Source organism: Chinchilla lanigera, unplaced genomic scaffold, assembly GCF_000276665.1.
Source record: "Chinchilla lanigera isolate Chin_1 unplaced genomic scaffold, ChiLan1.0 scaffold00033, whole genome shotgun sequence".
In the NCBI taxonomy this organism is placed as follows: domain Eukaryota; kingdom Metazoa; phylum Chordata; class Mammalia; order Rodentia; family Chinchillidae; genus Chinchilla; species Chinchilla lanigera.
The window spans coordinates 3601747-3622854 of record NW_004955434.1 but is presented as its reverse complement, the minus strand read 5'-3'; the positions used below and the strand labels follow the sequence as shown (position 1 = coordinate 3622854).

The window sequence follows — 21108 nt, the reverse complement described above, 5'->3', positions numbered from 1 at the left end:
TTCTTTCCTGTGATGCAGGGATCTTCATTCCAAGTGCCAGAGGCATCAGAAGCTGCTGCTAGCCCCTTGGAACCAGTTTGTACGCACGTGACTCAAGGTAATAGACATATTATCGCTGCTCCGAGTCATGGTTCTCTAGATGAAAATGTGGTAGAATAATCATCTGTCTGGTGTCTTGGAGGTTAGATATTCTTGGAGCAAATGACTCAGCCTATTTTCTTCTTTCCAGGTACAGTAATGCTGGTAAGTACTTATAAATGGGAGATAATATGTGAACAGGAAAGAAGAGATAGATTAGATTCTTTTATGAATAATCAGAACGTCTCTCTTCAGTACGTTGACTGCGAGTAGGAAGCAAAATACCTCACAGAGAACAGTGCTCTGCACATCACTAGCCTCAGGAACCTGTGAACTAGAGTAGGGTTCAATGTGGCCTTCCTGTGTTTCCCAATCTATAGTTTTCTTTCTCCTATAAAGGAAAGAAGTTTCATTTATTGCAGAGTGCTTTGCACCATATTATTTATAAGCTAGGGCCAGTCATCCTGCTTTAACGTTGAGTGAATTCTGATGTTCAGTCCTGTAGTAAATCCTAGAGTCAGTTTACATCTATCCCTGTGATTTGAGGATATCATTGTTATAGCTTTCTCTTCGGGGAGGTTTTAAATGACCTAGAGAATTGCCCACGAGGACAAAATTGCAAATGGTAATAAATAATGGATCAACTTTTAGCTATTTTAGATGGAGGTAATTTTTCATCAGTAGCATTTGGAATGAGTTCCTGTTCCCCTTCTTCTTTTTTCTTTTTTCTCAATTTTGTTTCCTGAGGTTTGAAGCCAGGGTCTCATGCATGTTCAATACACTGTACCAGTGCGCCCCACCCCAGCCCCACCCTCCAGCTGTTTTAAGGAGAACTGTGAAGCTGAGCTCTGTTATCCTAACTGTGTTTGTAATTCTTCCATTTTTACAGAGACTTTTCCAAACCACAACTTGGGCTCCCAAATGTTATGATTTTATTTCCTGAGCAGAGGTCATCCAATTCCAGAGTAGTTTTGCTGAGTCATTCAGTGGCCCCAGCCCAGGCCCCGCTGCCACCCCTTGGCCTGCAGCACACAGGGCACCTCTCACCTGTGCAGGGGTCCTGCGGCAAGCTCAGCCTGAATACATAGTCAGAAACTATAAAGTGTTGTGAGTTTCTCAGTGTTGCCTCAGGATGCATCTGTGGAGGAGACTCTAGGCACCTTTAGAAAAAGCTGATGGTCTGGTATGACTTCTTGGCTCTCAGGTTTAATGCTTCTTGTTTGTTTGTTTTGGGTGTGGCAGGGTGGTTTGGAGAGGCAGGTTTTCCCATAGTGCTGGGAAATACAACCTGGGCTGGCAGCCTAAGTAAATGTTATTATCTATATTACTCTTGCCCTGGCAGGTTTAGGCTCCCGGGTGTTTCCTGCCAAACATTTGGAAGGCTGCAGCTGGTGAAATAATTTATGTTTCTCCCATTTAAAATGACTCAGGTGGGGACATTCCTAACACACCTGGAGAAGAAAGCACATCCATACCACCTCCCAACTCAAGCCCAGCGCATCCTGCTAGAAGCCGGAGAGCCCTCCCACCTCTGAGGACAAGAACGAAGAGTGATCCCGTGCTCCACCATTCCGAGGAGAGAGGTGATGTCCTTCCCCAAGTTCTTTGCAGACCACTGTGCCCGTTTGTCTAAAGGTGTCAGGTAGAAGCAGCTGCTTCTGGCTAGCCCAGGACCCTGCAGTTCATGTGGTGTCTAGGAGGAGATTAAGAAGTCATGGGAAAATAAGGTAATCCACACTCCCTTTAGGAATGTGTATCTGTGGCTTCTTTTACAGCTGGCAGAATTTGTTTTTTAAGTCAATATCATCAGAAGCATTTGGTTGCATATGATACTATGCTAGGTACACCAGGAAGAAAATTATGGAAAACCAGTTGTGATTTCTAGTTGCTTATAACCCTGTGGGAATAAAATCAGCAGGGTGTATGTTTTTGCCCCCTCTTCTGTAGGTCATTATTTGCTATCTTTTTACTGTGTTTCAGTTGAACTATTAGAATCTGACCTTGTTTTAACAAGTTTAAATAATTTGAAACACACACAGTTCATCTCCCTCCCTCTCTATTTTGAGTTTGGCTTGTATGTAGATATTATTTGAATAAGTTAAAAATTTAAAAATAATAACTTAGGCTTTTTTCTGAATATGTGAATACCTAGACATTTCCAAATGTGTCATCATTGTAGAAAATTGGAAAAAGATTAAGAAAAGGAAGAAAATGAAAATCTCTCATCAATAGGGCGTTCCTTGGGGGAGCTATCCCAGTAGTTGGCTTCTGCTCTTCTAAAACTCTGCAAGTGAAACTGCTCATTCTCTAACCTGTCTCTTGGTTCCTGTCCAAGCCTTGCAGTTTCTCCTCTGTCTCCCTGACACTGTGTGTTGTTGGCCACAGCTCTGGACTGACCGTGTGGGAGCACAGAGAACGCTCCTCCTGTCTCTGCAGCACTGGGCAGGAGAGGACGCCTCATCGCCCAGACTGAGCACCCTCTGTGTGCAACCCCTGCTGCTGGGCAGCCGGGCGCTGATTCCCAGACTCACCTGCACGGTGGGAGGACTTGAGCTGGCCACTTACCAGCTTCCATGAGAACTTAACTGCCTGCCTTGCTAAGGGAGGTCTTTCTGGAACCCCTTCGCATATTGCAGTCCTTCAGGGGTAGGAAGGCGTGGTTGCCCTTTGGATTGTTTGATTGTGGGAGGCCCCAGGTTGCCTTCATGGGAACGAGCATAGATCCTGACTCTGTCCTCACACATGAGTGTCTTTACCGTGTTTTTGGAAGATTCTTGCTCTCTGTAGCATGCAGATGCCAACCTTGGAGGACAACCTCTAACCCCAGTTTAGAGTGCCTCATGCCTGCCTTTCTCCAGAGGAAGAAGAGTGCTCATCTTCTCCATCTGCTTTCTTATTCTCTACTTCCTGTCTTCCTTGAATATTTAAATTCCCACTTAGGCCTTCATAGACTGCAGTCGCCAGTGTTATATTCACTGAACAGTGCTGGCTGGCTTATGGACACGTGGAGAGCAGGCCTGAGTTTCCCTTCACCCACTTCATGGTGCAGTAGCATTCTGCTGGTCCTTACATCCTTGTTGCTATAGGTAGTCATGGGAATTAGAGTCTCCTGTGGATTTTTCAGGCCTGCTGTTGCCTTCAGGAATGATGTATAATCTCTCTGAACCTGTATTTTCTGTAATAGTCAGCCATAGATCTACCTCATGGCCACGGTGTGAGCTTCGGTACTAGAACTCAGTACAGTGCCCTTGAGGATGTTTAGGACAAAGGTACAGTCTTCAGTGAACATAGCATTACATTCACCCCACAAGTCTTGTTTCTCTTCACTCCCTTCACATGACTGCTTCATTGCAGAACATTCTTTTATTCGTCAACCATGTTTTTTTGCTCTTTTTTGTCCATTCTCATCTATCTGCCATACTCCATGAAACTCACTCGATTTTGGTTTGCATTCTGGATTCTACTCGTTGCCCTCTGTCTTTGCTAAGGTTGAGTTTTATGTGACACACGGTGCACTCATAGAATAGGCTTGTGTCATACTTTTGATTTTGTTTTTCCTTTTCCTTCTGTAAGGTGAAAGACAAGATGTACATGACTGTTGGCATTTGTCACGTGCTTTCCATAGTGAATGTTGTGGCCTTTGTTCAAAGTGCCTCAGCCAATAGCTTCATGTTGTTTGTCTGCCCACAGCCGCTCCAGTGCTCAGCTGTGAAGCCGCGACACAGACTGAAAGGAGACTGGACCTGGCTGCAGTGACCCTGAGGAGAGGGTTGAGACCAAGAGCGTCACGATGCAGGCCCCGGTCTTTGATAGATTACAGGTCTTACATAGATACCAAGCTGCTGGTGGCCAGGTTTCTGGAGCAGTCCTCCTGCAGTATGACCCCTGACATCCACGAACTTGTAGAGAATATTAAGTCTGTTTTGAAGTCTGATGAGGAGCACATGGAGGAAGCCATCACCAGTGCCAGTTTCCTTGAACAGGTAGTTTCATTATCGATAGCAAGCATCACTGTGATATTGGTTCCCATAGCAACGTGAAACCAGCTTGAGTGGTTTCTCTGATTTCCCAGCCAAGGCCCAATGAGTTCATGGTCGGGAGCTAGGGGAGGAAGCCTGCACTTTCCTTTCAGGCTTGGTGATGTTTCCACCGTGGTTTTGGCCCAAGGGAAGAGAGCCTAGTTTTCTGGGACGTGGGAGCAGAGCTAGAAAGCCACAGGGTCTAGGCAGTTCAGAGCATTCAGCACTGATTTCCTGAGGGGAAACTTCCTCTGATGAGGTGTATATTTTCAGCCCTTTGAGAATGATGGCAGAGCTGAACCATAATATTGGCAAGATTCTGGAAGCTGTGCACATTCCCACAAATTGCTTCGCACTATAAATAAGCCAGCAGGACTTAAAGGAATAAACACCTTCTCCTTTCCATAGGTTAGAAATAAAAGGCAGCTGAGCATAGTGGCGCACCTATAATCCCAGCACATGGGAGGCTGAGGAAGGAGGATAGTAAGTTTGAGGCCAGTCTGGGCTGCATAGTGAGGCCCTATCGCATAAAATACAAATAAGTAAAAAAGAAAGAAGGACAATCTTCTGAATAGACGTGACCCAGGGCAAAGGTCAAATTGCAATGCTCATATGCATTTTAGGTTTCTTATCTTTAACATGAAGGGTCAGATGAAGTGGTGTCTATTCCTGTATCTTGGAATGACTAGGATTCCCTTCTGCTAAAAACCTCTGCACTGTTTTAAAAGCTGTTACCTTTGAGGTGGTGACTCCTGGGTCAGCAGGGTGGGCACTGCTGACATCAGCACACAGTGGCCCATGGTGTTACTTGGCTCAGTACCTTTGTGCATGAATTGCCCAACACGTACTTGTGTTGACTTGCACTGATTCTCAGAGCAGTTACCACCTCCAGGAGCCTAGGTAAAATTTTAAGACAAGTTGAATAAGTCCCTTTCTGTACCCCCTTTTTGCCTGTTGGGATTTTCTTACCGAAGCAAAGCCAGAAGCCAGATTCTCACCCTGTCCCTAAGGGACCCAAGAGGGGAGTTGTCTGATTATTTGTGGTAAGAGGTCCTTAAACCGCAGCTTCCTTTCTGGTTTGTTTTCTAAAGGAATGCGCAATCAGAGGTGGCGGGTCAGGCTCCAGTTGTTAACCTGTGTAGGGGAGGCCTGAACATCCTGGTGAACCTGAACTATTCCAGGGGTCATTTTCTGTTTGTGCCCTGCTGTCCAGTCTCAGTGGTCCAAAACACAGAAGCAAGCATCTGGAGCCACTTCTCAAAGGCCCCCAAATTTGATGAGCAAAGAGCTGGAGTATCTGCCAGGCAGTGAGGTGGACCCTTTCCCAAAGCCCTGGGACCCTTTCCCATTTCTGGGGAAATAGGTCTGAGGAAAAGAACAGGCACTTACGGTTGTATATATGCTGTAGTTACAGATGTTTCTAGATGCCTGTGCTCCACACTGGTTAACAGTTCAAATACTGAAATTACTGAGAAAGACCCTGGGCCCCTCCAGGGCCCCTCCAGTTGTGAACCCCAGTGATGGGCATCATAAGGCCACACTCCTCCCCAGACGAAAAGAGGCCAAGGGCATTGCAAAGGGACCTTTGATTTCTGACTCTACCAAGCTTTGCTCACTTTCACTTTCTTTAGTGATGGGCATGAGCTTTTAGATCCCAGTAGAAAAAACACTCTTGTTCTAAATTGCCATGCATCGCAGTCAAGTGTAATGAATGTTGGAATTTCTTCTTAAGCAAGGCCACAAAGAGAAATAGTTAATAGAGAGCAAAACATAATATGATTGTTCTATGATGCTAGGTGGCAGCAAGTACCCTGAGTCTTTCCCAAGGTGCTAACAGTACGACAGGTCATAGAGACATGGCTGTGCAACTTTGCAAAGTTGTCGTACCTGGACAGTCCTCCCCCCTCATCAGTGCCAATCGTACGAGGAATTTCCTGTAGTTTTGCCATTTTACAGTGATGTTATGTATGTGACACATTCACTGCAGAACAGATCTAGCAGTAGAACCATTCTTAAACAGTTTTCTTCTTTAAACAAATAAATTGGCCTCGTTTTTGTTGTTTATTGCGCGGTTATCTGATCCACCCAAAGCCCTGTTGGTTGGGGTTGACATTTATATTTACCTGACCATGCCAGTAGTTTTCAAGCTTTCAAGTGCATTGGTAGCACTGGGTTCTTATTAAAATTATTAATGCTCAGGCTCCCTTTCATTATCAGAATTGGTGGCAGTGGGAATTCATGTTCCTCACAAGACCTGTGACCCCCACACACCTCTACAGTAAGGAGACTCACTAGCTTAGACCGCAGGGAAACTGGAAAAGAGTAATGAGCAGACGGTTAAATCGGAAGCAAGAAATTGCAGTTGACCAGACAGTAAGTGTGGCAAGGCTGCAGTCGACACAGTGGAAACGTAGAGAATGTTTTTAGCAGCTTTGGAGAAGAGGCAGTACAATAAAAGTATGCCTGGGACTGCAAGTAGGTGCTGCCTGGGGAAACCACTCTTTCTTTCATGAAGCTCTTCAACACTGAAATACATGGCTGGATATGGGCGGCGGGTCAAAGGCCGCCTTCGTGAAGCGTAACCTCTCCGACTCCTTTCCTTTTTCTCCCAAAGATAATGGCTCCATCGCAGCCCAGCACTGCCCAGGCCCCCGCGCCGCCCTCGAGGAACCAGCCCGGCCTGCTGCACCTGCGCAGCTGTGGGGACCTGAGCACCTTCGCGTCCCCCGTGGGGAGGCCCAGAAGCAGCAGGAGGCCCCGACGAGCGGAGGCTGAGCGGCCACACAGCCTCATTGGTGTCATCCGAGAGACTGTCCTGTGAACCAGGGAAGACAGAAGCTGCTCCAAGGACAAAGATGCCCCTCTTCCCTGTTGTTCACTGGCTGGGAGTTGGGGTCACCCTCTGGAACCCCTTGAAAATAGGGACAGTCCGGAGCCCGTGTGTTCCCATTCTTTGCTCCCCTTTTTGTGTATGGAGGGAACTCGAGTGAAGGAGCAGGTCCTCCCAGGCCTCTTGGGTCTTGGATGCACTGAATTGGAGGTGAAGACAGGGGACTCTGTTCCTCCTCAGCATTTTCACAGCATTCCTGAGGGTCACGTGCCCCAGTGCGGGCCAAAGCTGTGCCAGTGGTTCTTCGCTCACCTTCCCCTTCTCTTCTCTCCTCATTGCCGAGTTCTTTGCCTCACGGGAAGGGCGGAGCGCTGGGCTGTTACTCATAGACGCCCGAGGCCTTTCGTAGCCCAGTGAGAGGAGCTGGCAGGAGAAGGGATGATTAACCCCCGTGTGACTGCAATCCCCAGGCCTCATTGTAGGTTACCCTCAAATCACACTCTTTAGGAAAAGAAGGACATTTTTTCGGTGTCAGCTTCTAATGAAAGACATTTAGGGAGAAGATTATTGTTGATTCCATGTATTTGTGCTTGCAAAACTAGAACACCTAAGGCAGAATGGAGAATAAAAATGTTTACTTTGGACCTCTGGGCTCGGTGTGCAGTGTCTGCGTCTGTTCAGGTGGCCAGGCTTTACCTGACAGACGGTTCAGAGCTTGGAGCCGTGCTGCTCAGGGTCCTGGGCAGACCACTGGCCAATTTCATCTCCAAAGCACTGCAGGCCGGGGGCAGTAATGCACCCTCTCTGCATTCCTGGAGGTGCGTTTTAGTGGGGCCACAAACAGTGAATCAGTAAAGCACTCACAGATTGGAGATCAGTGGTAGGAAGACAGCTTCTGTGAGGACATGACCCTTGCACTGGACCTGACTTTGAGTGCCAGGGAAGTGTTCGGTCAAAGGGAGAAGCCACTAGAGGAGGCCACAGACAGCCCAAGACGGGAGGGTTGGGCAGGAGGCTTGCAGGCTGCATTCTCTGCCAGTGAGAAACCGTGGGTGGAGAGTTTCTAAGAGAACAGCAGATTGAACTGTTACTTTCACAAGATGACCATGCTGCATGAAGAACAGTTTAGGAGCTAGATGCAGAAGTCTCATGGAAAGTGGGGTACCAGTTCTCTTTGGCCGGTGTCTCTGTACAGGTACTGGGCTAAGGACTCTCATTTCGTGCTGTCCATAGCTTACTGTGGTGGGAGCTGTTATTGAAGTCATGCAGAAACTAAGGGGGGAGAGCTGACTTTCACACCCAAGCGGTGCAGCTCCAGAAAGCTCTCTATCCCTCAGCTTCCCCCGTGGTGGGGGTCTGGATCTCATGACCCTGGGGGAACCTGGCGAGCTCCTGCTTGACTCCATGCCAGCCTTGGAGGGAGAGAAAAGAGGGAAAGACTCTGGCAGTACTGAGCTGGGGTGAAAAGTGAGCTGTGGAAGCAGCTAGAAGTGGAGGAGAAATAAAGGTTGTGAATAGGTCAAGTCAGGCCTGCTTCCCTGGAGTCAGCTGTTTGCGGAGAGATTTGAAGAGAATTTCCAGAAAGATTTTCTCCTTTCCTACCTCTACCCCCAGGCAGACAAATGATCTTCCTTTTCTAGAAGCCCTCAGCGGCAGGGCCAGAGCTGCTTACGGGGTGGGAGGCGGGGTTGGCTCTCAGCGGACCTCAGTGGTGTGCAAACCTCCATCCTCCCCGCAGCTGTCCGTGGCCGACAGTGTGGGCTGACCCCGAGTGGTGTGAGGCCTTTCCTTCCTCCCAGCTGCTGTCCCCCACCTAGTTTCTCCGGGTGAGGCTGGGGGCTGCCAGCCCACCTGTTGCTAATCCCTCACGGCTGGTGGGAGGGGCAGCCTCTCCTGTATTACCTCATTCTACCATTTCCCACCGACTTTGGCTTCTACCTTTTCCCTGCTCTGGGATGGGATCCACTCCCCCCACCCCCCGCCAGCTGCAACTCTCTCCACCTCTCCCAAGCCCCCTTACTGGTCCTCCCCCTGCAGCTGCCACCGCAGACATCACCATGTGCCTGGAAGGCTCAGGGCAGAAGGGTGCTGTAGGTGTGCACTGTCTGGCTGTGGTCTTGGGAGCGGGCAGAGCTACTGTTCGTCATCCTGAGGATGGGGAAATCGCCAGCAGCACCTGCAAGAGGAAGGGAGGACACAAACCTGAGAGCATCGCTTAGGTGGACAGAAGGAAGCGGGGACCCATTTCAGCTTCACAGAGCTGACCCAGTAACCTGCTGTGTTCCATGTAATTCTAGGACCTGAAGGTAGTTTTGGTAAAGTCAGAAAACTGACTTCTTTCTTTCTTCTCTGATTTTAAAAACTAAGACTGTGTGTGTGTGTGTGTGTGTGTGTGTGTGTGTGTGTGTGTGTAGAACATTACCATATTCTATAGTGACTTACCTTGGAATGGAACCTCGAAGTCACACAGTTTATCTCCTCCTTGGCTTGCCGGGCAGGTACTCATGAGCACTTGAGCATTAGCAGCTTAACTGAGCATTACACAGAAGGCTGTTTCACATTCCAGTCTAGAGGAGGTGTTGAAGCACTTTAAATGTGGTTCTCAGTTAATTAGTACAGTGATGCCTGAAATGACCTTTCACTGGTAAAGTAAGTGATGTTCAAGATATGTGGCTGGCGACAGCATTGTCGATTTGTCCCTGTGAGGTATGAGAGTCTGGTCCCCACTTGAGATCGTCATGGGAGAGACCAGGACATGGCTGCTCCTCCAGAACATTGTCACATCTGCCTCACACCCAACAGCATGAAAGCAGAACTGGAGGGGCACAGCCTTTTCAGCTAGCCGTGTGCCCGCATGCCTGAGGCCAGAGAGCAGGGCTTTCTCAAGCTCATACTCTGTCTTGTGCAGACTTCCTGACAAGCGTCTGGCTGGTGGAGTGCGCTGACGCCAGCTTTTGTTGGAGCATCCCTCCCGCAGGTGCGGAGTGGGGAAGGAGGCCGTGGCCTCCAATATCCTGGACTGCTCACGTTGTAAAGAGAACTAGACACTTGCTGGAGGCCAGCTGGCTAGGTCTGGTCACTCTATGCCTGAGTTAATAGGTGGGGAAACTGAGGCTCAGTGCTGAGTGGAACTGAGGCAGGAGACCAGCACTTCAGCCCTTGGACCAGGGCTGGTGAAGGAATAGTTCTTTACCAGTAATCTGTCTTAGACTGTTGTCAGGGTGTGTGAGGGAATGGGTTTAATATAGGACACGTACTTTATAAGATGATTTTACATTATTCACCCAAAAAGTCAGATGCAGAAGGATACAAGGGATCTGTCCATGCACTAGAGACCCAAAGAATCCAGCTGAGGGCCTGAGTCCCACGGCAATGTCCTGCGCAAGTCGAAGGCCTAGAGCCCATAGCAGTGCCCTCCACGAGTCCAGCTGGAGGCCCAGAGCCCACAACAATGGCTCATGCAAGTCTGTATCAAGGATCTGCACTGGGAAGGCCCAAAGGTCAGTGGTGGAAGCTAGAAAGTCCATGCCAGTGGGATGAAGGATCTGTGCCAGCAGGCTGAGGGATCTGCACTGGAGCCAGGAAGTGATGTTCAAGGTGAGGACCAGCGCTCCCCTGAAGAGAACCTCAGGCATCCTCAGTGACAGTGAGGATCTGAGCTGCTGTGACGATGAGAACAGCCGAGTTCATATCAGGAAAACCAGCGTGACAAGCTTCTCTGGGAGAATCAGAAGCACCCTATCGTCCCCCCCAGTTCTGCTTTCACGCTGTTGGCAACAACCCTCAGGTGGGCCCTCCACACTCGGCACCACGCTGATTCAGTTCAGCTGGATATTACAAGCTGACCCTTAGTTAATCTACCACACAAACCAAAACTCACAAATTGTAGCAACTTAATAGGAAAATGAAATGGTAGTAATAAAAAGGACATTAAATACAACTTCTCCTTTTTAAAAATAGTTTTAGAGCAGCTTCAGGCACACAGGGGAATTGAGTGGATGATGCACATGCCCCCCTGGTTTCTAGCACATGGACCACTGCCCTCGTATCAAGCCCCCCACCAGCGGGGCACATTTGTCACAATAGATGAGCCCACAAAGACCCATCATTCTCACCCAAAGACCGTGGGATGGTGTCTGTTAAGGTTCACGTTTGGCGATGTACATGCTAGGGGTGTAGACAAATGTGTATTGATATGTACCCATCATTGTAGTATTGTAGAGTAGTGTCACCATCCTAGAAACTATTCCTCTCTTCCAGTTCCAGGAAACCACTGATCCTTTTACTGTCTACATAAATCTGCCTTTTCCAGAATATCATATAGTTGTAATCGTAGTCCATATCACTTACTGATACGCATTGACGGTGACTCCATGTCTTTTCATAGCTTGGTAATTGATTCAATCCCTTTTGAAAAATTATTTGATTCAGCCATCATAAAACGACTCTATCCAGGGGCTGGGGATTTAGCTCAGCAGCACAGCACCTGCCTGGCAAGTGCAAGGTCTTGAGTTCGATTCCCGGTACCGGAAAAACAACAGCAACAACAAAAACCAAACAAAAACCAAAAACCGGCTCTATCCAGTTAACTGCTTAAAACTCTTGCCTTTCTTTTTGAACTTTGTCTCTGGCCGCATGGGTCAGGCTGAGTGCCCCTGCCAGCCTGAGTCCCCCAGTTTTCTTTGGACCTGTTCTGTGTGGTGGGGTCTGGGCCATTGATGAAGGGGACCGGGAGCATGTGGGCAGGCAGACACCCTTGCCTTGCAGCTGTGTCTCTGTCCTTGCAGTTGCCCCCTCTCACGGGGGCCTCAGTGCCGAGGCCCAAGTCCCAGCGAATCCCTCAGGATTGGGAAGCAATGGTAGAGGAAGAGGGAACTGCTGCCAGGCTCCTTACCCAGAGGGAGAGGAATTCTGGAAGCAGAACAAAGGAGGCCATCTCGCCTCCCCGTCGGCCCTGGAGGATGCCGAGGAGAACAATGAAGGGTTGAGGGAAAAGCCGGACAAGGCCATCTGTGTACAGGGGCCTCTGCAAGGCAGGCCAAGCCTGGGGCCAAAAGGTACCACTTTCTTCCATTTCTGTCCCTCTCCTTCATTCAACAGGTATTTGCTGAACTCCAGAACTCCAGGCAGGAGGCCAGAAATGCTGAACAGGAGGAGGAAGACAAAACCAAACCAAACAAAAAACAAATAATAAATACAAAGTTAACGTCTTGGCTGATGCTCAGCTGCTTCTGGGCCCCAGGGAGAGGGAGCAGCCAGGAGAGGCTGACTTTGGAGACCAGAGGATTGGCTGCTGGGAAGGACCCTCCTCACTGATTATGAAACAGTCCCAAAGACCTGGGCTTGTGCAGCTGGCAGCTCACCGTCTTGGGGGTTCTTTTAAACTATCTGTGATGCTTTTTTTTTGGTCTTTTTGAGACAGGGTCTCCCTATGCAGTTCAGGCTCTCTGTGAGCTCACTCTGTAGCCCAGGCTGGTCTGGAACTTGCAACAACCCTCCTGCCTCAGCCTCCTGTGTGCTGGAATTACAGGCACAAGCCATGTAATGCTTTTTAAAGGCAGTAGGGAGGACTTTATTCAGAACGGGACAATGGCACTGGAGAGAGAGGTCAGACTCAACACTGAATACAAGAAAAATCATTGAAGTGACCAGGGAGTGGCAACTGGAAAAACTGGGGCCAGGATGATTCTTACTAGACCAAGATTCTCAATAGAATCCTTGCTGCAGGCAGGCTAGGATGTTAAGATACCAGGGTAGAGAATGAGGAGTTTGGGGGATTTCTTGCTAAACCTTGACTAAGCAGACCCAGGATAGAGTCAGAAAGAGGCATTAGAGGAGCCTGATTCAGATTTAGTTAAGCAAAAAGTCTTTGTCCTCTTTTTCTGAGTGGGAGCTCCTGCCACACTGTCCCTAGCCTCAGGCTTGTCACTGTCTCAATAGAATGCTCTTTTGATTCCAACAGTTGGCAGGATCTCTTGTATTTTGCCCTAACAAAGGAGCCGGAGCCAAAATTCAGGATGAATCATTGTTTTTCTCTCACCAGGAGGCTGTAGGTCCTGGGTTTGTGGAAGCTTTTCCAGTGTCTTAGCTACTACACATGAATTCTGGTCCAAAATTAGTATTTCTTGGGGGCAGCAGGGAGATACATTAGGTAGGAAAGAATTCCAAGCAAGGAGAATGGCTGGAGTTATTCTTCTGCTAGTGAACTTTCTCTCCTACTGGCCTTATATCTGCATGGAAGAGACAAGTATGATTTCAACAGTATCGTATGTATAATGTCTGAGGCATCAGGCACAGAGGTCTGCCTCCTTGTCAAGTAGAAGAAGAAAAGCCTAACAACCAGCAAGGGAAACGGATTTGCGTAAGATCATACAACCCTCACATGCCAGAATGGCAGAACTTCATTATATATCTAATGCTTCTGTCAGAGCAGATTGCTTTCTCTTTCAGGAACTCTGAGCAATGAAATATCATGTGAAAAAGAAATACACCACAGGAACTCATAAGGACCAACGCATTAATATCAGGGTTTCACTTAAAAAGAGTTACAGTGCGTAGTATTTATTGTGAGCACTTCTAGGGTCATCTTACCAAGCCCAAGAAATCTTCAGTCATCTTCACAATTCTTTACCAGTTCTTAGGACTCTGCTTGCTTTCTGCTGTCTTGTTGCATTGGCTGATATCTCTAGTTCGGTGTGGAACAGTAGTAGAGATAATGGACATCTACACCTTGCTTCTTATCTTAGAGGAAATGCCTCTAGTACTTCCCCATTAAATGAGATATTAGCTAGGACGAAGATACATATACCAGTATCTTAGAACGACATCCTTGGTTCCTAGTTTGTTGAGTATTTTTTATTTTTTTAATTCACACAGGGGTATTAACTTTTGTCAAAGGCTGCCTCAGGGCAGGGATATAGCTCAGCAGCACAAGTGCCTGCCTGGCAAAGGCAAGGTCCTGAGTTCGATTCCCGGTACCAAAAAAAAAAAAAAGGCTGCCTCAGCATCTATGGAGACAATGATAAGATTTTTTTTCTCTTTATTAATATAGGTTATGATAGTAATGAATTTCTATTAGTAAACCAACCATAAAATACTGAATAAATCTCATTAATTCATGATGTTATTTTTATAATAAGTTGGATTCTGTTTGCTAAGATTATATTTAGAAATTCCACAATGAGATATATATATCAGTGATACCTATCTGTACGTTTTTTATACTATCCAGATGACTTGGGTGTCAGTGTTATATTTGCTTCTAAAGTGCATTAGGAAGTTTTCCTCTTCTGTGCTCTGAAATATTTTATACAGCATTGGGACAGCTTGTCTTTGAAAATATAGAATTTTGGGGGGTTAGTGCTTTTGTGGGAGTTAGATCTTTAATAAATTTCTGCATTTCTTTTTTGGAAATTAGTCTGTTTGAACTTTCTAACTCTAATGTAATGTCAGTTTTGGTAATTTTCACTTTCCTTAGAAATATTTCACCTGGCTTTTAAAATTTATTTGCATAGAAGCCTGTAATCTCTCATAATTTAGAAAGATTCTTATGTTACAAGTTAATTTCCTCTTACTGTTTTTTTGTTTTGAATATTTTTGATTTCTCCTATTTTTCTTTTTTTTTTGTTTTTTCTCCGGTACCAGGAACCGAACTCACGACCTTGCGCTTGCCAGGCAGGCGCTTTGCCGCTGAGCTAAATCCCCAGCCCCTCTCCTATTTTTCTTGATCAAGTTGATTTGTTTAATGTATATATGTATATATATACATATGTGTATATACATATATACACGTTTTAAACTAGGATTTATTTCTTAATTACATGTACTGTTTCTCTGTTGTCTTTTTAAATGTCTGCTTCTCTTTATTATTTTCCTTTTTGTGCTTTCTTTTTTTTACTTTAAAAAATAAAAGAGGGAAAACATATTAACAGACATCCATTTATAAAATAGCATAAGAATAATACAAACAAAACAGAGTTACAGACAAAGTTGTAGGAAATTAACCACGGTTGTTGTATTACTTATTGATAACTTCAAAGTGGTTTCTCAGGAAAACAAATAGAGACATGCAAGATTGATCAAACAAGTAATCATTAACTGTTCCTTTCTGTAGAGCAACAGAAGACAGTCATACAACTATGTTCGCTATCCTGTATATACATACTTACATAATTTCCGCTTCTTTCCTTCTCTTTTCCCACACCCCAGTTACCCTTTACTGTAAAGCATTTTCCTTTCTTTTCACAACATGCTTTCTTTTGATTTGCTTTTTCATTCTTTTTGTAGTATTGAGTTGGAAATTTAATTAATTTTATTTTTTGTTGATAAAGCATTTAGTGTAATGGATTTTCTTGTGATACCTTGAATTGCATCCATCAAGGCAGCCACACATATTTTCAGTGTGATGAGGGATCCCTCTTGGAGAAAAAGAATACAAAATCAGGAATGCAAATTAGGTAAAGGCCTTGGAAGAGGAGACCGCTTCCTACCGCTGTGAAGGTAATGAAATTCTGCATACGGCTCCTTACTTCCACTGGCCTTACTTATACTATCTTTGCAAGATCAGCCTGTGGCTGGAGAATTATACCTTAGTTTTTGGTAAGTGGTTGGCATTTTTGAGAGAGCAAGAAGGACAGAGCCTGACACCAAGAAGGAAGTAGAAAGAAAATGAACTGTCTGGTGTTCATAGCTTGTGCCGGGTGCTTGGCAGAACTATGTATTTTATTTGATTATTTTTTATCCTCCACTAGGATATAAATTACAGAATTGCTGGGGTTGTTTTGTTTTGCTCACTGTCTAATCCCCAGCTGCTGGCACTGGGTTAACACTAAATAGATGTTTACTGACTGCCTGAAAGGCCATAATCTAAGTAAAAAGAACCCGAGCATTTCCACTTACCACTCAAAGACCTTCAGACCTACCGTTACTTTTAAAAAGATGTGACATGCCTCGACGTCTTTCAATAAAGCTTTCTTGGTGTATCAAAAGTTAGAGTCCATTTTAAAGAATTTCCTTTCCACATTATTTAATTATTTGTTGGTTGGTGTCTTTGCCTTGGGGAACGACTTGGCTTGTGGCTAGAGATGAGAGGGCGTGGTGGGAAGGGACCAGGTGGGGATCCTGGTAGGAAGGAGGTCGGGTCCCTGCGCTGGGGCTGGCGGATCTTACTGGAGCGGTGTTTCAGCGCGGTGCATGGCAGCCAGGTGTGAGGACAGCGCCCGGGGCACGGCTCTCTTGGCTGATCGCTCCACCTGCATCAGTCCCTGGCCTCGGCACTGTGCTCACGGCCCGGTGTGTTCTCCTGAGAACTGCGGGTCTGGCTCTCACTGGGTAGGTGTGGGCCTGTGGGTGCAGAGACCATTTTCTCTTGAGGGGGCTTCTGGGCATCACCCCCACGTCCATGGAGAAGGTGGCTCCAGCACTACCACGGCTGTGCTGGTAGCTTCCTGGGTGGGCTCTCTGCCTTTCTGGGGCATAATGGAGACTCCTGGTGGCCTGCCTGGATTGGGAGGTCCAGGACCCAATGCCACCGCTGTGCTGGTGGCAACATATTAAAATGTGGGGCAGGGTTGATGGACATTTAGGTCTCTGGGCTCCAACCTGATGTCCCCTTTTTGGCTAATTTATCTATTTACGGAAGTCATTTGAGGGTCAAAGCAGAAGAAAGGAGAGGTTTCCTTTTTCACCCCATTCTCACCTGCTATAGATAAATAAGCCAACGAGACACCAGGTGACTCTTTTCTCTGCTGCTGAAGATGAATGAGGATAACACAGACCCTAAGCCATCCTGGGGGAGTAACTCTGGACTCTGCCGGCCCTCAGGCTCATTTCCCAGCACCAGTCGGGAGGGTTATGAAGCCGTTGCTCTATTCCTCATGGGCCCACCAGGTGGCTGTAGAGGATCATGTATGAGCCCAGCGGCCCGCCTTGGCTGGAGAAGTCCAGGAGAGATGCTGGCCCACCTCCAAGAGGGCCCTTCCCAGTATTTTAGGGGTTCACCAGATTGGATGTGGACCACCCAGAGCAGCCTAAATAATCCTACCTGATGCCCACAGAGCACCCCCCAGGACCCTGTACCCTCACCCAGGCCCAGGCTCGCGCCCCCTGGCTCAGCAGCTGACCATCAGCACTTAGGGAGGCTCAGCGGGTGGCAGCCGGCAGTGCAGGCTGATGGTGCCATCGCCCGGGGCGCTTCTTTAGTGAGGAGTAGTGCAGTCGAGGCCTGCGTGGACGCTGTGACCTTCCTCTGCCTTTTCTGACAAGCTGGGGCGACTGTGCTCCCCCGTGACAAACACACCCTGCTCCTCGCTCCCTGATCCCAGGTGGCTGCTCATCTCTCCGCCAGGCCCTCCCCTCCCTCAGATCCTTATGCTGCTCACAGTGTAATGGCTTTGGAAAGGGAATTTTCAACTTTGATCTGCCTTTAACGTTTCTCCATCATTTTCATAGGTCTAGACAATCCGTAAAACAAGCCCCTGTTTGCAGTTTCTGCTGATGTCTGTGGTGTAAATACACCCGCGGCCCGTTTCATTTCAGGGTCGGGGTGGTGCCGCCGAGCTCATGTCGCACGCGCACAGCGCGGCTTTCTGTGGCGCTGCCCCGTGCCGATGCAGTAGGTGCCCGTCCCCCGAAGAGCAGGGCCTAATGGTGAATGGATGAGGCTGCGATGGGCTTTGATGATTTATTACCTTTGTTTCTAATATGCTAATTAATTTGACTTTTAATAATGACTTCAAAAAAATTCCTGAAAACATCAATATTGATTCTGGCATTTGAGTAACTGTGGCTGCAGCACCCCGATGGCTGCAGAGAGCCGTCCTCCGGCAGAGATGCACACCTGCCCTGGGGCCGGGCCTCCAAGGCACAGTCACATGCTGTGTTCATTCTTTCAAGATCTGGGGCTCTCAGTCACAAGGCTGTAGCAGCTGTGAAACCCAAAGTCCTTCCCCACGGCGGGTCCAGAGCTTGTTCTGACACTCGAGGAGCGCAGAGCCCGTCCTGGAGGACAGAGAAAGCCTGGGTATGGTGCTGTAGGGGAGAAGTCTCTCCGTGGCCTGGCCCTAGGAGCTGAGTTCATTTCCTTCTGGCTTCGCGTTGTGAAGGGAACTTGTCCTGTGGGCTTCCCTTAGGGCGGGAAGTGCAGTTTCACCCGCAGGCTGCAGATCTCTGAATTCAAGCGTGGGCCCCTCTGCTTAGCAGCTTTGTGTCCTTGGGCTAAGTCTCCTGAGACCCTGAGCCCCAGATTCCTCAGATTGCTGTGGCTGACTGACGTGAGGGCTCAGGGGTGCCTAGGATAGAGGCGACAGAGGACATGGTCGTGCCCCACCCCCCACAACCCCAGGGACTCATCTTAGTGGAGCCTGGAATCATTTTTCCACCATTACAATTCTTGAGAGCAAACTTTATGGAGTGAGGTGCTTACATTTGTAGCCTCCACAACACAAAGTCTTACAAAATTCAGGGGCAAGGGGCAGCTTCTAGAGGAGTCTGTCCGCAGCTGGGATTGCACAAAGGGTCATTAGCCTGTGAGCCTGGGAGTGACAGTCCATCTGTCCACTCTGTGGCCTCAAGCAGGTCCTACCCTCGTTTGCAATTCTAGTTTCCTTGTCTGGAAATACCGGACCTGGGTGGGTTGCTAGGGCTCCTTAATTAGCTGGATGGGCCGTTCTTATGTTGCACCAGCAGGGGGCGCCAAATCCAACTTTTAGTTTCGGAGGGGAGGAATGTTTTAGCTAGGAGAGCGCAAAGGAGATGGTGAGCGAGTGGAAAGCCTGCGTGGATTTGTGTGGAAGCAACCAGGGTGTGACACTGCAGTTACAACCATCGGCGTCCGTCAGCACCACTCCGCCAGCGGAGCTCGTCTCCAGGCTCTTGACAGCTCTTTCTGCGGCTCCAAGCATTACCCAGAAGCAGGGTCTTGCTTCCCCTTCAGCTGCAAGCCCTCATCCCTTAGGAATCCACAGACCTTCCCTCGCACCCCTGCCCGTAACCAAAGGCCTCTGCGCTGAGTTACACCCAAGCCCTTTTTATTTTTTGAGATAGATCTCACTAAGTTACTCAGGCTGGCCTCGAGATGGAATTCTCCTGCCTCAGCCTCCCCAGTAGCTGGGATCACAGTCATGTGCCCCCTACCCTGCTTTCCCTCACTTCTTCGCACCGCCCTTTCTGACCAGCCAGTACGTAAGAAAGCTGCCACCAAATTCATTTCATTCATGCTTTGTTTAAAGTTTTAAAACTGTGACAAAAAAACTATAACTAACTTTACCATTTAACTACTAAAAAGTTAAAATTGTACCGAAATAAGCAGAACATAAAATTTTGCACCTTAGCTTATTTTGTTTTTTCTTTGTGGTGCTGGGAATTAAACCAAGAGCCTCGCCCATGCTAGGCAAGCGCTCTACCACCAAGCTACACCCCCAACCCTGTCTTAGCTATTTTTAAGGGAACAGATTAGTGTAAAATGCGTTCACACTAGTGTGCAATCAGTCTCCTGTGCTCTTTTAATCTTTCAGACGTGGACACTGTATCTGCTAAATAGCAGCTTCCCATTCTTTCTTCCCCTTTACCCCTGGCAACAATCATTCTGTATTCTGCCTCTGGGTACCTTAGAAGGTACAATCCTAAGAGTATTTGTCTTTTGTGACTGGCTCATTCACACAGCAGAATGTCTTCGCATAAGGCTTCTCTGTGTCATAGTGTCAGGATTTCCTCTCTTTTTAATGCTGAATTTTATGCTCTTCCTTGTATACATTATATTTTGTTTATGCATTTATCCACTGATGGACACTCGAGTTTTGTTATGTATGTCGTCATGAATGTGGGTGACACATACATATTTGAGTTTCTACTTTTTTTTCCTACTTTTTTAATATGTTTTATTTTTCTGCACAGCATTATGCAACTGCTCGCCCTTCACCCTCAGCTAGAGATGCAAATATTTTGGAAGAAAAAAGTGACCCGGAAGGTTGTAACTATATTGCCTTAAAGGACTTTAAGCAACTGGTCTAGCAATTTTATTTTAACACTCGTTTCTAAATGCCTATAAGTACTTAGTTCCCAAAATGTTCTTTGGATCAGCTTTTGGATGTTACCTGTTTAGTTGTTAATGAGTTAATAAATCTTTGATACACGTTCTTTCTATATTTGCACAAGACTCATGTTTTTAACTTTACAAATCATGCATTGACATTCCAGAAGTTTTCTAACGAGGAGCCCAGGGCTGCCTTTGGGGAGTGGGATTCAGCACCCCATCATCTGTAACGCTGTATAGGTCAGGTTGGGCAGGTAGGTGATCTGAGGTCACCTGAGCTAGGCAGTGCAAATGCACATTGTGTGGGGGGCTTCTTTGGTTGTGGCTCCTGGTGGTACACTCTCGGTGTCTGGAAATTCTGGGAGGCATATGTGAACCTGAATCTGCTGGGCCCGGAGACATGGCATACCTGCATTTTTTTCTTCTCGTACTAGGGCTTGAATCCAGGGCCTTTGTACTGAGCTACATTCCCCACCCTCCACCCCCATTAAACATTTTTTTTTGAGACAGGGTCTTGTTAAATTGCCAAGTCACCCAAGTTGGTCTCAAACTTGTGATCCCCCTGCCACAGCCTCCTGGGCTGGGCAGGGATGACAGGTGCGCACCTCCACACCTAGCTTGGCATGGCTGCCTTGGTGGCACAGTGGCCAGCACTGCCCAGCTCTACGAGCCATCATTTTCTGAGAGCCTCCTGGGTGGTTATGCTGACAGTCCCCACAAAAGAGACATGATTCACAGGTGCAGAAGATGCTCAGTGAGGTAAAGCAGCCCTGAAGACCATGGTTTACATGAAAATTTGAGCAGCCTGAAGCGAGGTGGTTCTTTGTGCATCAGGTGGGTTGAGTGGGTTTTTTCTCTGGGTCTGCAATTTCAGCAAGATCCAAGCTGAGAGGAAAGAATAGGAGGCACTGTCTGTGGTGAGCAACCCCACGCACAGGGTAGATGCACCCCGGGGCCAGCTGTCTTCCTAGGGACAAACACATCTGAGGGCTTTGTTTTTTGGCTGGCAGTTTCTTGCCGCCATGCTGGTGCTACGAGAGGACAGGTGAGGCAGGTTGTCTTTGAGGAAGTATAGAAGTCAGAAAAGGAAGTCTTAATTAGACTCTGCTCCCTGCGGGTGAGGAGAGAGAAGTATTCTCTTACCCCAAGAA

The 21108-nt window shown here is 47.5% G+C and overlaps 1 protein-coding gene across 1 annotated transcript in view; it reads left to right on the top strand.

Moving 5' to 3' along the window:
* The window catches only part of Fam189a2 (family with sequence similarity 189, member A2), a gene marked incomplete at its 5' end in the record, with an annotated part of 88731 nt that extends 81160 nt beyond the window's left edge, over positions 1–7571 (top strand). The window contains 4 exon segments of the mRNA XM_005388562.2: positions 19–97; positions 1509–1661; positions 3769–4061; positions 6712–7571. Of these exon segments, the coding sequence (XP_005388619.2) occupies positions 19–97; positions 1509–1661; positions 3769–4061; positions 6712–6918 (732 nt within the window).
* Positions 7572–21108: the final 13537 nt, after the last annotated feature.